Here is a 14,657-nt window from a genome sequence, read left to right on the forward strand (position 1 = left end):
TTTCTGTGGGATTTGGGAAAGGTGGTGGAGCACAGCAGGTACTGCTGGGAAACATTACTCATCTGCTGTTTAATCTGACTGAAACCCCACCACTGCAGGGACTTTCCAGTCTCCGTGGGGAGATTCAGTGTGGGCTGGTACATAAGCTGAAATTGTTGGAGTTTATTCTCCTTTGAGCTACAAGATTTCTACCAAATCCTGTATCAGTACACAAATCCTGCCAGGTCTGTGCTTGTCCTGCAATGAAGGTCCTGACAGGAAAGTTTCCATCTGGCTTTGGCTTGGCCCATATAAAGATTATGGATGTGCAGAGCTCTTAAGTCAGCAGCTTTCCTTGGCTTTAGACCCTTAAAATAAGCAAATAAATAGATTTGTGGATTTTTGCAATGATACTTGCGGGTGACTTGGAGGATGAGAGAGGATTCACTTGTGTTACTTCATGAGGGAGCAGCGAGTGGAGCTGGAACGGACACCGGGAATGCCAAAACATAGCCCTGAGCAGGGACCTGGATCACGCCAGGTGCTGGGAATGGAAGCGGAAGAAGGTCCCATGTGAGCCGTAGTGCGGCTGGTGGGATGTGACAAAAGATGTGAAATCAGGGAGAGGAAAATGATGATGCTGGAATTTGGCTTTGGATCTCAGGGGTGTTGAAAGGCACCGGCAACGCCTCCTGGCTGGGCTATAAAGGGCCCCGAGGCAGGGGAGAGAGCACTCGCTGCTGCTGCTGCTGCTGCTGCGCTGCCCTGCCCGAGCCGCCTCTCTCTCCACCTCCAGCCTCCAGCATGAGCACCACTGTCAGGCAATACTCCTCCTCCACCTCCCTCAAGGGATTCGGGAGCCTGGGGGGAGGCTCTAGCAGGCTCTCCTCCGTGCGTATTGGGGGAGGAGGGTACAGGGCCCCCAGCGTGCACGGCGGCTCTAGCAGCTACTCCGTCTCTTCCCGCGTGGTCTCGGGGCTCGGCAGTGGCTTTGGGGGCAGCTACTGCAGCAGCGCAGGCGGGGGCTTTGGGGGCAGCTATGGGGCCGGCTTTGGGGCCGGCTTTGGAGGAGGCTTTGGAGGCGGTGACGGCATCCTGCCGGCGGGGGAGAAGGAGACCATGCAGAACCTCAACGACCGCCTGGCCACCTACCTGGACAAGGTGCGAGCCCTGGAGGAGGCCAACACCGACCTGGAGGTGAAGATCAGGGAGTGGTACAAGAAGCAGGGACCTGGTCCTGACCGTGACTACAGCCCCTACTACAGGACTATCGAGGAGCTCAGGAACAAGGTAGGATGCTGCGATTAACACAGTGGGATGTCATGTGTCAGACTGGAAGCAGAAACAATGACTGTAATTAGTCAGCACTAATTATGTTGTAAAAAGTGTCCCAGTGGCATGTGTGGAGTGCCCAGCTGGAAGTTAGAGATGTCTCAATGTCAGCTTTTGGTTACATCCTCGTGAGTGGGACAAGTGGCAGCTTTCACTTGCAGGAACAGATCTAAGAGGATGTAATACAAAAACGAAGAAAACAGACAAGTCTGCACTGATCATGTGTGATCTTGGGAGCTTAAAATTAAGGTGCAGGGAAATTTGCTGCTGTGGGCAAACTGTGAAACACTGATGTCATATTTGGAAACATACAGGCAAGGAATTTGCAAACTTGTTTCAGCTCCTCCTGTTGAGGAGATCTAGATGATAAAGACAAAAAACAGAACTGACCAATAAGGAGATTTTTGCCTCTTTAGGCAAGTGCTGCTCCAGGGCTGGAATTGGTGCAAAGCCTCCAACCCAGCAGCTCAGGGAGGATTCCTCTCTGTTTGATTTGGGTCCCAGCATACCATTTTGGAGGAAATGCTGGAGTTTACATTCTCTGTTACTTTCCATGTGTGAATTGCCCCCAGCGATTCTGGAAGCTGTGGACAGCTGGAGCTGCAGGAGTGCTGGCAAAGGATGCAGGGAGCTCAGTTTTCCCCCCTCTCCTCAACAGAGTTCTCCTGAACTCTGACTTGAATCTCCTCCCAGTGTGGGTTATTTGCTCCTGCTTTGGTAATATGAAAATCAGAATCTGTAGGCACCTGCTTACTGCCTTTTGCTCCATTTCTGCTGCCAACAAATTAAATCCATCCCAGAGTAGGGTGTGCCAAGCACAGACACACCACTGGTCCTTTTGACCTTTCCACAAACAGCACCTGCCCTGAAGGATAGGAACAAAGGCCACCATCGGATCTCAAACATCTATTGTGGCCTCACTGTGCCTTTTGTAACGCTTACTGATGGATTTTTGGAAAGGGAGGTCATGGAGTAACAAGTCCTTCCTGCAGTCAGTCCCAGCTGCATCTCACTTGTCCTGATTCCAGACACACTTCTGCTAAGGAAATGCCAAACTTCCCCAAAAGTTTTGCTCCTGTCCCAACAGTTAGCCAGGAGGAATTCCTGACATTCTTTATCTTTCATTGCCCAGATGTTGGTGGCCACAGTTGACAATGCCAACCTCCTGCTGCAGATAGACAACGCCAGGCTGACAGCAGATGACTTCAGGACCAAGTAAGACACGTTTCCTGGAAAGAAATGGAGCAAAGTGTGCGGGGAAGTTTGATGAAATGAGGAGAAAATCCCACCCAAACCCCAGAAAGGCAATGTGGAAGCAAAGGCTTCAAAATGAGGGTGCAAATTCCAAAGTAGATGGTTATCTCCGTTACAGGCACCCAGGGATTGTGTTGCTTCCATCCCAACCAACTATTTTATTCCTGTTGCTTGTTTATCTCTGGCACAGCCTCTCCCTGGCAGAGACCTTGCCCTGTGCCCTTAGCTGTGTGTGTGTAGCTCCACAGAGCCCAGGACCAATACCAAGGCGTGGTGGTGTCAGGAGCAGGGTGGTGTCAAGGGCTCAGGTGGACATGTTCAATCAGTTTTCCCTCCACTTCCCTCAGCATTTCCCCTAGGAAAGTTGTCAGTGGGGCCACGTAGCACTGCCACAATGCCAAGAGCAGTGTGGAGGCAGCAAACAGCAAACTCAGGTGCTGTGTGCCCAGCTGGCAGGAGCTCGTGCAGCTTTGCTGACCCTGTTTGTGTGTCCCCAGGTTTGAGTCGGAGCAGGCTCTGCGCATGAGCGTGGAGTCCGACATCAACGGCCTGCGCCGGGTGCTGGATGAGCTGACCCTGTCCAGAGCCGACCTGGAGATGCAGATTGAGAACCTGAAGGAGGAGCTGGCTTATCTGAAGAAGAACCACGAGGAGGTGAGCACAGAGTCGGGCTCTAAAAAGGTCACCCTGGGCCTTGAAATTTGAGCTCTGGTCCAGCCTTTAGGGCTACACTGAGTTCTGAACTGCTGGGCAGGAGGTGAGAAGTGCTGGTGAGGCAGCAGAGGGGATGCACTCTGGACAGCAGCACATCCACCCTGGAGCCTGTGGAACTCCCATTCACCACTTGCCACGTCAGTGATACCCACTGTGGCTGTTAGAGGTTTACTAACAACCCTCGCAAGCTCCTGGCTGGGAAGGTCTGTTCCCTGCGAAATGAACCAGCTACAGGCTCTGCTTTATTCTCTGGAGAATTACCTCCAGTGGGGATTTCTCAAGAATTTGAATTATTTGTGATCATGGAGCAAATACCCCAATTTGCTCCCTTTTGATCAGCCCCCAAATGCTGGCTTTCCTGAAGAACTCTGTCTCAAAAGGAATATTTTATATGCCGGTTCTTGGACTGCACGAAGATATGTCTCTCTTTTGTGTCAGGAAATGACTGCCCTGCGCGGGCAGGTGGGTGGAGAGATCAGCGTGGAGATGGACGCTGCTCCTGGCATCGACCTCACCAAGATCCTGGCGGAGATGCGGGAGCAGTACGAGAGCCTGGCGGAGAAGAACCGCAGGGACGCCGAGCAGTGGTTCTTCAGCAAGGTGAGGAGGCGGCAGCGAGCAGCGGGCGCGGGGCCGGGGCTGCGGCCGCTGCCGGGGCTCTGAGGGCACGGCTTTGCCTCTCTGCAGACGGAAGAGCTGAACCGGGAGGTGGCCATCAACACGGAGCAGCTGCAGAGCGGCAAGACGGAGATCACGGAGCTGCGGCGCACGATCCAGAGCCTGGAGATCGACCTGCAGTCGCAGCTGAGCACGGTGCGAGGGTGGGCTGCCGGCGGGGCGGGGGGTGCAGGGCTGTGCCCACCCCGGCCGCCCCCCTGAGCCCAGCCCCGTGCCCGTCCCACAGAAAGCGGCGCTGGAGGGCACCCTGGCCGACACCGAGGCGCGCTACGGCACCCAGCTGGCCCAGCTGCAGATGCTGATCACCGGCGTGGAGGAGCAGCTGGCCGAGCTGCGCTGCGACATGGAGCGCCAGAACCACGAGTACAGGGTCCTGCTGGACGTCAAGTGCCGCCTGGAGCAGGAGATCGCCACGTACCGCCGGCTCCTGGAGGGCGAGGACGCCCAGTGCGTGAGGGGCTTCGCTGGGAGGGCGGGTGGGAGGAGGCGGGTCGTAGCAAAGGAAACAGAAAATGAACCAACTGCATCCCCTGGAGGGTTCTCTCAGCCCATTCCCTGACCCATTCCATAGAACAAGGTCTCTCTTTTACGTCCCACCAGTCCACAAGAGCCCAGTGGCTGTAACAGCCCTGCAGCATCCCTGGGTTCCACCTCCCATCCTTCCATGTGTGTGTGGTCCTGGGCAGGGAGCAGGTGCTGCTTGCTGCACTGGTGTCTGAATCCCTGTATCACACACCTATCCTCATCAGTTTCTTCCTTCAGCTGGGACACTGGCAGTTTCCAGAAGCATTTTAATCATATATTGGTACAAGAAATAGAGGCAGGCTTTAAATAATGATTACTCACTTTTTTCCTGTTTCTCACTACCTTTTCCTTGTTCTCCTCCCATAGCATGTCTGCCCACTACGCCTCACAGTCTGTGAAAGAAGGTAAGAACAGGTCCTGACTGAAGCTCTGATCATACACAGCTCTCATATCCTCACCCACTTTCTAAGCACAGACTCCTTTTACTTTTCTACTAAAGTTATTATTTTATTATATTTCCAAAATTTGAACTATTACACAAAATTGTACGATATAACAAATTCATTATATAACAAATATTACGATACATCAAAACACGTGTTAGAAATTGTCTGAACAGACTGAATCTGTACAATTTAGCAGTGGGAATGTGGTGCTAGATTGGGTTTCTGATGTGATGATTGTAGTAACAAATCTCTAAGACAAAGATCTTTAAGACACTTCCTCCTTGCTGCCCTGGAAATAACAGTTCCTTCTTTCCTCATTGCAGGACCAGTAACCACCCGCCAGATCCGCACCATCTTCGAGGAAGTCCAGGATGGGAAGGTGATCTCCTCCCGGGAGCAGATCACCCAGGCTGCCCACTGAGGCATTGCTTGTTCTGTTGCAAACCTCATCCAGCACAGCAAAGCAGATCCCAGCTGACATGTTCTTGCCATATGGATCAACAAAAGCACCTTCTCCCACTATCACAACCCTCCTTACCCTCTGTCGCCCTTCTCTCAGCTCTGTGCCACACACAGAAATCAAATAAAGCTTCTCTTTGCAGTCCTGCAAACCAAGGTCTGGTCTCGATGCTCTTGGGCTGTCCCACTCCTGCAGCTGTGGGACAAAGCTCTTCCCTGGGAGGAGCAACATTCTCCATCCTTGGTACCCCAATGATGGGGCTTTCACAGCCACACCTCTGTAACTCCTGAGACCTGGCGGCCTCAGGGGAGAGGGTGTGGGGGGTAGTCTAGAAAGGAGCTGATCCCACTGGTGGTGGGAGGTGCAGCCTGTGAGAATCCCTGTGTTTCACGGATTGGACAAAGCGCTGCTCCCCCGCTGCAATGCGCAGCAGCAGCAATGCTGAAACTTTAACCCAGCGAGGCCAAGCAAGTGAACAAAACCCAAGAGATGCAGACAGAACCCTGCAAATGCCACACCCCAGCTCTGCCCCAGCAGCTGCTCCCCATTCTGGCTCCCAAGCTTTGGGGTGAAACAGCCTGAATCTGCAGGCAGGACAGGGATCCACTGGCTGCTATCCCTCCAGACAGGCAAACCCAGCTCAGCTTGGTTCCTGCTTCCAAAGGCACCATTGAAGGGTGAGGAAAACAGTGATGGGAAGAGGAGGGTATGGTCTGTGCAAGCAAAAGGATTAAAATTCTTCTGGGAGTTCTTGTGGCACTCCCCGGCTGCCGGTGGCTGCTCCTGACACAGCAGTTCCCACTGCCGTCAGCTGGCCCAGCGTTCCTGGAAAGCCAGTTCAGACACATTCTTGGCTGCATTCTGACACATTTATTACTCTGTACATCCAACTTCCAACTCAATGAAATGAATCAGAACAACGAGACTAAGCGAGAGTGAGAGCAGAGCTGGCCACACAACTTTATGACCCTCCTCCAGAAATCTGTCTGGAATTTAGGAGGAGATAAGAGAGAATTCTTCATTTTTTCCCTAAACTTTGGAATGATGCCTGCAGTGCATCATCTGCCCCGCAGCCAAGTTGGCAGGGCTCCACGGTTTCAAGACCACCATGCCCCTGCCCCAAGACCAGCTTTGCCCAGTGCTGTGGGCTGCGTGCCCCTGCCCCCTTGGAAACCTTTGTGACCCTCATGGGGCATTGGCTGCGCCGAGCACCCCCAGCATCTACTGAGCACAGGAGACACGGTTCTGGTTTGAAGTTTAATGCTAATGATCAATGAATTCATCAGCAGGGTCAGTAGAAAGGCCACTGCACATCCTCGTGGAGCATCATGGATGATCCATGGGCCAGTGGCAGCACAATTCCCGACCCTCCCAACCCGAGGCACTTCCAGCCCCAGCACCTCCACGGTCCCGCAGACTGCGCTCCCTCCACTCCCACAGCCTTGAGGAGGGAGCCCAGAGAAACCCAGGGACTCTCCCTGGGGGAATTCATGTCCCAGGACTGGGTAAAGACAGGGTCGAATCACTGAAGATCAGATGCCTGAGAAGGGTCAGGACAGACACAGCTTGCATGGCCACACCCCATTCCAGGTCACCTCTTAGGGACCCTGTTGTCCCCATGGGTGGTGCAGGGACCACCAACACCTCTTGCAGCTCCTCAAGCCCCCTGCCATGCCTGTTCTGCTCTGGTTGTTGCCCTTGCAACACCCAGTGCAGGGATGCTGATGCGTTTCGCTGGAATTCACCCTTGCTTTATATTTTCCTCCTGTAAAAGTCTGGGCACACCTGTGTTCCTATAGAAACAACAAATAACACTTTGCTAATGAAATCTCCTACTTTAATTACTCCTGCTACTGCACAGGGTGAGGGAGGTGTGGAAAACAGATCCTTTTGCCTTGAGCATTAATAATTAGCCCTGACCTTAGGAAACCCCACCGAGGAGGGAGCTGCAGAGTTGGCTCACACTGACAGGCAGCAGCAGCTTGAGGCAGGTCTCAGAAAGTGGGAATTTAGTCCAGAAAGATGGTTTGACTTCTCAGGCAACACTCAGTTCCTTTGACACAAAAGACCACTTTAGAAACAGACATTAATGTGTGGTTTTCAGCTCATTTTAGGGAACTTTTCTATGATAATTTGATTCCAGGGCAAACTTTATAAACATATTAAAAGAGGGAAGTGGTTTTATCCAGGTAGTATCTGCATCTGCTGAATATGTAATTTTGGAGCCAGAACTTCACCTCCATTTTCCCCCAAAGTAAGACCCAACTGTATGTTTAAACACCATTGTGCTACCATGAAGCTGCTGTTATGCCACAGAACTGGAATTCTGATTTTGAAATATATTAAAAATGGGCTCACAGTGTGCACGTGCTCAAGAACAGAGGCAGGATCTGGTTTAGTACTCAGCCTTTTACTTCAAAGGGTGTGATAGAAACAACATGCAGTCCTTGTGGTTGTGTTCAATGGGAGGTCATGGAAATAACGTGCTTAGGTGGTTAATGTAGTTTTAAGTCTTAATTAATGTTCATGATTTTAATTGCTGCCCTGTGGCATTACCAAATTATCACAGATATTCTGGGCAATGTGTGTTTTTATGACATAGCAGTTCAATGGCAAACAAAGATGAAAGAAAAGGCAATTCCCCATACAGGAAGGGCCGTGAATCACCTGTGTGACACATAAGGTGATGCGGTGACTGTGTGAAACCTGCGCCACTCTGAGGGGCTTTGCTCAGGGCAGTGCTGAGCGTTTGGACTCACAAAGGGGCTCTGTACCGGTTTTGTGTCTGACATTCCCCTTTCCCCACATCACCGCTGCAATCAGAGAGGACAAACCACGGCATTGCCCGGGCGAAGGTGAGGAAATGAAGATGGGGACGAAGCACATTCCTGGGAGCGACACGTCCCGGCCGCCCCCGCGCTGCTGCAGCTTTTCCATCTGCACCTGGGGAGGACGAACAGCGAGTGGGCGTCCCCTGGCTCCATGCCCGGTGCTCACACGACACCAACACACTGACTCCAAGGGACAGAAATGCCCAGAGCCAGCACGGCGGAGACTCCAATCCTCCAGCTCTCCAAGTTGCACAGACTTGTCTCCATTCACCAGCGGCAAATGGGAAGATAGGGAACCACTTCTCCATAGCAGCCAACTCCTGATATTCCAAAGATACATCCCACTCCTGTACTGTCTCCAGCTTTTGGCAGATGGAGGGGAGGGAGTTGTGCCCTTTGAGCTCCTCAGCAATGTACCTTTGTTCTTCCTTCCATACCCTTTCTCCCCTCCTTTGGCAAATGATCTAAGGAAGAACTTGGCTGTTGGGAAGGGGCTGTTGGGGCCTGTCTGCGGAGACAGCCCAACAATCCACAGTGTGCACACATGAGCAATCCCTTCCCCTCCACACCCTGCACAATGCGCCAGGGACACTCAGATTAGTGGGTTCTGCCCGTGCTGTGGGTCAGCAGCGAGGCAACAGCAGGGTCTGACCACCAACCAACCAAACAACCAAACAACCAACCACACCACTGCGCTCGGTTCTGGAGCAAAGTTTTGCTTGCCAAAGACAATCAGTGTCTCTCCTGAAGTTCTGTTTATGTGGGACCGTAAACTCCAAACTCACAGTGAAGCTGTCCTGCCTGGTCACAGCTGACAGAATTGTCCATCACAGACAACATTGCTGGCATTAGCTGCTGAGCTGTGCTCCTGTCAGCTTTGTGCTCCTGTTCACAGGGCTTACACACCAGGAGCTTTTTCCTCATGTCCTTTATCTACTTTATGCTATCCCACATTTTTCCTGGAGATCTCATAATTTCTAGCTAGCTGCCATACCTTGTCGTTTTGGGATGGTTTGCCCAGTGCTCATTCACAAAGAACACAAACCATCCTATAACCTTTCCACAGTCCTCCACTCTTGGGTGGTCTCTCAAGTGAAGACTCCAGTGAGCCCTGGAGCACAAATTCCCTTTTCATTGCTTTTTCACTACTGATCATGCCTCTCCCTGCGGATAAATGAGAGGACTTGTATTTCCAGGATTGGGAGCCAAGTTCCTTCCAGCACCATTGTACTCACGGGGCTTTGGAGGTGCATTTAGGACCTCACAACACGGCTGCTGTCCCTGCAGGTGTGTGTGTGCAGCCCAAGCAGGGACAGGAAACTGTAGCTGGGACAAAAAGCCACAGTAAAAGAGATGCTGAGCTACTCCCTCAAATGCTGCCTGTACCGCTCTGTTTCAAAGCTCACAGTGCAGAGGGAATTAAACCATAGCCCTGAGCAAGGAGCCTCCTCCTTTTAATCACACCTGACAATTTACTTGGAAACGGAAGAAGCATAAAGACGCTCTTTGTAAGAGAAAAAGCTTCTAGTGGAATATGACAAAAAACATGAATAGGACAAAGGCAAAAATGACGATTCTGGAAGTTGGCTCAGGTTTTATGAGTGATGAAAATCGTCGGGAATGCAAAAAGAAAAAAAAAGGAAAAAAAAAAAAAAGAGAAAAAAAAAAAAGGTGTGGCAACGCCTCCTGGCTGGGCTATAAAGGGCCCCGAGGCAGGGGAGAGAGCACTCGCTGCTGCTGCTGCTGCTGCGCTGCCCGAGCCGCCTCTCTCTCCACCTCCAGCCTCCAGCATGAGCACCACTGTCAGGCAATATTCCTCCTCCACCTCCCTCAAGGGATTCGGGAGCCTGGGGGGAGGCTCTAGCAGGCTCTCCTCCGTGCGTATTGGGGGAGGAGGGTACAGGGCCCCCAGCGTGCACGGCGGCTCTAGCAGCTACTCCGTCTCTTCCCGCATGGTCTCGGGGCTCGGCAGTGGCTTTGGGGGCAGCTACTGCAGCAGCGCAGGCGGGGGCTTTGGGGGCAGCTATGGGGCCGGCTTTGGGGCCGGCTTTGGAGGAGGCTTTGGAGGCGGCGACGGCATCCTGCCGGCGGGGGAGAAGGAGACCATGCAGAACCTCAACGACCGCCTGGCCACCTACCTGGACAAGGTGCGAGCCCTGGAGGAGGCCAACACCGACCTGGAGGTGAAGATCAGGGAGTGGTACAAGAAGCAGGGACCTGGTCCTGACCGTGACTACAGCCCCTACTACAGGACTATCGAGGAGCTCAGGAACAAGGTAGGATGCTGCGATTAACACAGTGACATCTTCATCAAAGTCACTTGTAAAGAGATGACCTTGTTCCTAACAGCTGGAGGGAAGAGGCTTATCAGATAGCAGGTAAGGAGTCTGAAATGAAAACCAGAGCTTTGGAATTGCAGTCACTATGAACTGCAGATCACCAGGCACCAGAATGGGGTTTCTGTTGACTGTTCCAGTGTAGGGAGACAGATGGGGCAGGAAGGAGTCAGTAATTCAGGTTACCTGATGCCACTTGCTGCCACACTGTCACCTCCTGCCTTCCTTCTTACTACTTGTGCCCCATAGTTGCTCTCTGTTAGGCTCCTGATGGAGCTCTCAGCAGGCAGGGACTTGTTATCTCCTGGCCCTGTTCACTAATGAGTGATATGAAGATGGAGATGAATAATCATTTTCACAAATATCCAACTAATCAGATTTTTTCCTACCCTTCGAGGAGGCTAAAGGTAGAAGCTAAAATAGAATGAAACTGTCCTGTGGGATGGTTGTTCTTTGGGAGATACAGACAAAGAGCCCAGTCCAGGGTTGGAACACACTGGGCTGTAGTAGGTGCTGAAATCAGGTGTGTGCCCTGCTTTAAAATGCAGCAGATGAAATCATGGCCAAGGTAATTTCTTTATTCTTAGCAGCTCCCTGGATGATTTTAAACAGAAGTCCTTCAGCTAAAACACCGGAATCTGCCCACCTCTCCCTGCCCTGCCATTGCTTGCCCCCCCTCAGCCCTTGTTACTCATCCCGAGCGAGCTCAGGTTCACTGAGGGAAGGAGGTGTGGGCGGTTGGGCAATGACATACCTGGTCTCTGAGAGTCAATTCTTGGGAAATGGGGCAGGGTCAGCCCCTGGGGGGAACTCAACATTCCTAAAATTTTTTGGGCTTCACCCATGGGGATAGGGCTTGCCTTGATGCAGGAAGCTCCTCTGCAGATGCCAGCATGTCAATGTGCTCTGATGAAGCACAGAAACATCTGGAGGCAGGAGCTGTCTCTGGATTTGAGTGATGAAGTGCTGGGTCTCACAGGAACCTTCTGCGCCTGATCCAGGGGAAGGCAGATCCTTCCCTCCGTTTCCATCCTCAACTGGGAAATGACCACATCAATATTCCTGGATTATTCCTTGGATGTCCCCTGAAGCAGAACTCAGACCTCTTCATTAGCTCATGGCTACAGAAATTCCTGCTCACTAAATGGCCAATCATTTTCATAATCGCAGAGCAAATACTTGCACCTCAGGTGTAATTATGAAAGCCAAATGAGGCAGGCACAAGGCACTCCTTCCTTCCTCAACTCTTTTTTCCTTAGCTGGGCTGCTCCCTTTCCCAAAGCCTGGAGTGCTGCCAGGGCTCAGCATGGTGTGAGCACCTGGAGGTGCCACCTGGGCAGGGCCACGTTCCCAGGGCAGTGTTCCAGGGGACCGAGTCTGTGCTGATGGGAGATGGAAACGAGCACCCCATCTCTCTCTTTGCACAGCCCACATGGAAGTCCAGCCCCGTGGGCAGGAGACCCAATGCTACTCCAGTCCTTCCCTGGATGGGATCACTCAGAGTGTATGAAATGACTTTTTAATTCTTTCACTTATCCCCCATCAGATTCTTTCTGCAACTGTTGAAAATGCCAACATCGTCCTGCAGATTGACAATGCCAGGCTGGCAGCAGACGACTTCCGAACCAAGTGAGTCCAATGCCTCCGAGAGCTTTTGTGAAAAAGGGGGAAAAGTTCAAGGTGCTTTTTTTCTGCACCTGGGGTTGCTCCACTGAACTGGGACATTTGGGAATAGTTCATCTTTTCCTGGGCACAGCATTGATATTTCTGCTCTGTGAGGACCGTGCACACACATTGAATTAAGGATTCTTGGCAAAAATACACTGAGCTGGGGAAGGAAAAGACAAGAAAAATGCTGTATCAGGTGGGTGTATGCAACTGTGTGTGTGTCCCCAGGTTTGAGTCGGAGCAGGCTCTGCGCATGAGCGTGGAGGCCGACATCAACGGCCTGCGCCGGGTGCTGGATGAGCTGACCCTGTCCAGAGCCGACCTGGAGATGCAGATTGAGAACCTGAAGGAGGAGCTGGCTTATCTGAAGAAGAACCATGAGGAGGTGAGCAGTGTTGGGCTCAAATTGGAACCTACAAACATTCCTTGTGCACCAGGGAAACAGTCAGGCCAAACACACAGGAGTCTCTGCAGTTAGCGCTGTTAGGAGAAGGGAAGAGAAATAATCCCTTCAGGCAGGACCTCCAGAAGGTCTGCGGGGTTCCTGTGCTGGGTGCAAATAAGAAGTTCTCACGATGGGAAGATGCCATGTCACTCTGACGTGTTATGTCTCTCTTTTGTGTCAGGAAATGACTGCCCTGCGCGGGCAGGTGGGTGGAGAGATCAGCGTGGAGATGGACGCTGCTCCTGGCATCGACCTCACCAAGATCCTGGCGGAGATGCGGGAGCAGTACGAGAGCCTGGCGGAGAAGAACCGCAGGGACGCCGAGCAGTGGTTCTTCAGCAAGGTGAGGAGGCGGCAGCGAGCAGCGGGCGCGGGGCCGGGGCTGCGGCCGCTGCCGGGGCTCTGAGGGCACGGCTTTGCCTCTCTGCAGACGGAAGAGCTGAACCGGGAGGTGGCCATCAACACGGAGCAGCTGCAGAGCGGCAAGACGGAGATCACGGAGCTGCGGCGCACGATCCAGAGCCTGGAGATCGACCTGCAGTCGCAGCTGAGCACGGTGCGAGGGTGGGCTGCCGGCGGGGCGGGGGGTGCAGGGCTGTGCCCACCCCGGCCGCCCCCCTGAGCCCAGCCCCGTGCCCGTCCCACAGAAAGCGGCGCTGGAGGGCACCCTGGCCGACACCGAGGCGCGCTACGGCACCCAGCTGGCCCAGCTGCAGATGCTGATCACCGGCGTGGAGGAGCAGCTGGCCGAGCTGCGCTGCGACATGGAGCGCCAGAACCACGAGTACAGGGTCCTGCTGGACGTCAAGTGCCGCCTGGAGCAGGAGATCGCCACGTACCGCCGGCTCCTGGAGGGCGAGGACGCCCAGTGCGTGAGGGGCTTCGCTGGGAAGGGCGGGTGGGAGGAGACGGGTCGTAGACATGAAATGCCTTGGGTTTCAGCCCAGTCATAGCTTTCAGGGCTGGTTTCTCTGTTCCCACCAGCTGTGGATACCCAGTGCTCTGTCCGTGGAGTCTGGCTGTCGTAGGATGCTGCACTGGGTCCATTTCCGTGCTGGAAAGGGCTGTGTTTCCCGTGTCCCTCAGGAGAGGGCAAGTGGAGCAGCACCTTTATCTCCATGAGCCTTCTCTGTTTTTCTCCTGCCTGAACAGAGCCTGTGTAGCAGCAACAACCAATGTTTGTCCCTAACATCTCTTTGGTTTTGTGCTTCTCTTGTAGCATCTCCTCCCAGTACTCCTCCGCCATGTCTTCACACTCTGGCAGAGATGGTAAGAACCCACCTTTCCCCTCCGCCTGGGTCTTTCCCCTTCCCAGTCAAAGCAGGGTTATTTAAAGCAGCATTTTCCACTCCCTTGTGGAATTTCCCCCAGCTCTTGAAGAACGTACAATATCTGATAATGTTTTAAGAATTTTCTCTCCTTCCTGCCATGAATAATTGTCCCCCTTTCCTTTGCAGTCATGACATCATCCCGCCAGGTGCGCACGATCGTCGAGGAGGTGCAGGACGGGAAGGTGGTCTCCTCCCGGGAGCAGGTCGCAGTCACCACTCGCTAGGACAGCCACTGGCTGCTCAGGAGAGCAGCAAACTGAGCCAAGAAGTGCCTGAGGCCAAGTGTGGTCATGCTGTGTCCCAGAATGCTCCCTTCACCTGCTATCCTGCCTCTGTTGCTCTCATTCCATCCAGGTGTCCCTGGACACACTTAATAAAGCTTTTTATCCTCGCTCGCAACTGCAGACTTGTCTGTCACTGACACATGATCCCTCCAGGTTCTGTGTTCATGCCAGGAAAAGTCCTAAGAAACCACAAGAAGCCAGTGAGAGGGGGAGTGGAGGGACATGGGTTCCACCTGGAGGGACAGGGTTGGACTAGCTTTTTCTAGTGAACTCAGTGCTTGTAAATACTTGGGACTGGCTAAGACATAAACTGTGTAAGTGAAACAAAATGAAGGCAATTATGGAACGATGAGGTTTGAGGTCAATGTGTCATG

General features: G+C 52.9%; 2 protein-coding genes across 2 annotated transcripts; both read left to right on the forward strand.

Annotated features, from left to right (window-relative positions):
* Nucleotides 1-770: 770 nt before the first annotated feature.
* Nucleotides 771-5,539, forward strand: LOC136302051 (keratin, type I cytoskeletal 14-like). Its single transcript, XM_066205355.1, has 8 exons — nt 771-1,269; nt 2,444-2,526; nt 3,063-3,219; nt 3,718-3,879; nt 3,967-4,092; nt 4,184-4,404; nt 4,849-4,886; nt 5,252-5,539. The coding sequence occupies exons 1-8, from the start codon at nt 784-786 to the stop codon at nt 5,347-5,349; spliced, it is 1,371 nt and encodes a 456-aa protein (XP_066061452.1). The 5' UTR covers nt 771-783; the 3' UTR covers nt 5,350-5,539.
* Nucleotides 5,540-10,003: 4,464 nt separating this feature from the next.
* Nucleotides 10,004-14,398, forward strand: LOC136302049 (keratin, type I cytoskeletal 14). Its single transcript, XM_066205354.1, has 8 exons — nt 10,004-10,495; nt 12,102-12,184; nt 12,452-12,608; nt 12,850-13,011; nt 13,099-13,224; nt 13,316-13,536; nt 13,888-13,937; nt 14,126-14,398. Exons 1-8 carry the CDS (start codon nt 10,010-10,012, stop codon nt 14,221-14,223), a joined length of 1,383 nt encoding a protein of 460 aa, XP_066061451.1. The 5' UTR covers nt 10,004-10,009; the 3' UTR covers nt 14,224-14,398.
* The last annotated feature ends 259 nt before the right edge of the window (nt 14,399-14,657 follow it).

The sequence above is a fragment of the Chamaea fasciata genome, unplaced genomic scaffold (assembly GCF_029207755.1).
Source record: "Chamaea fasciata isolate MVZ Bird 193981 ecotype frontalis unplaced genomic scaffold, bChaFas1.0.hap1 SCAF_27, whole genome shotgun sequence".
NCBI lineage: Eukaryota > Metazoa > Chordata > Aves > Passeriformes > Sylviidae > Chamaea > Chamaea fasciata.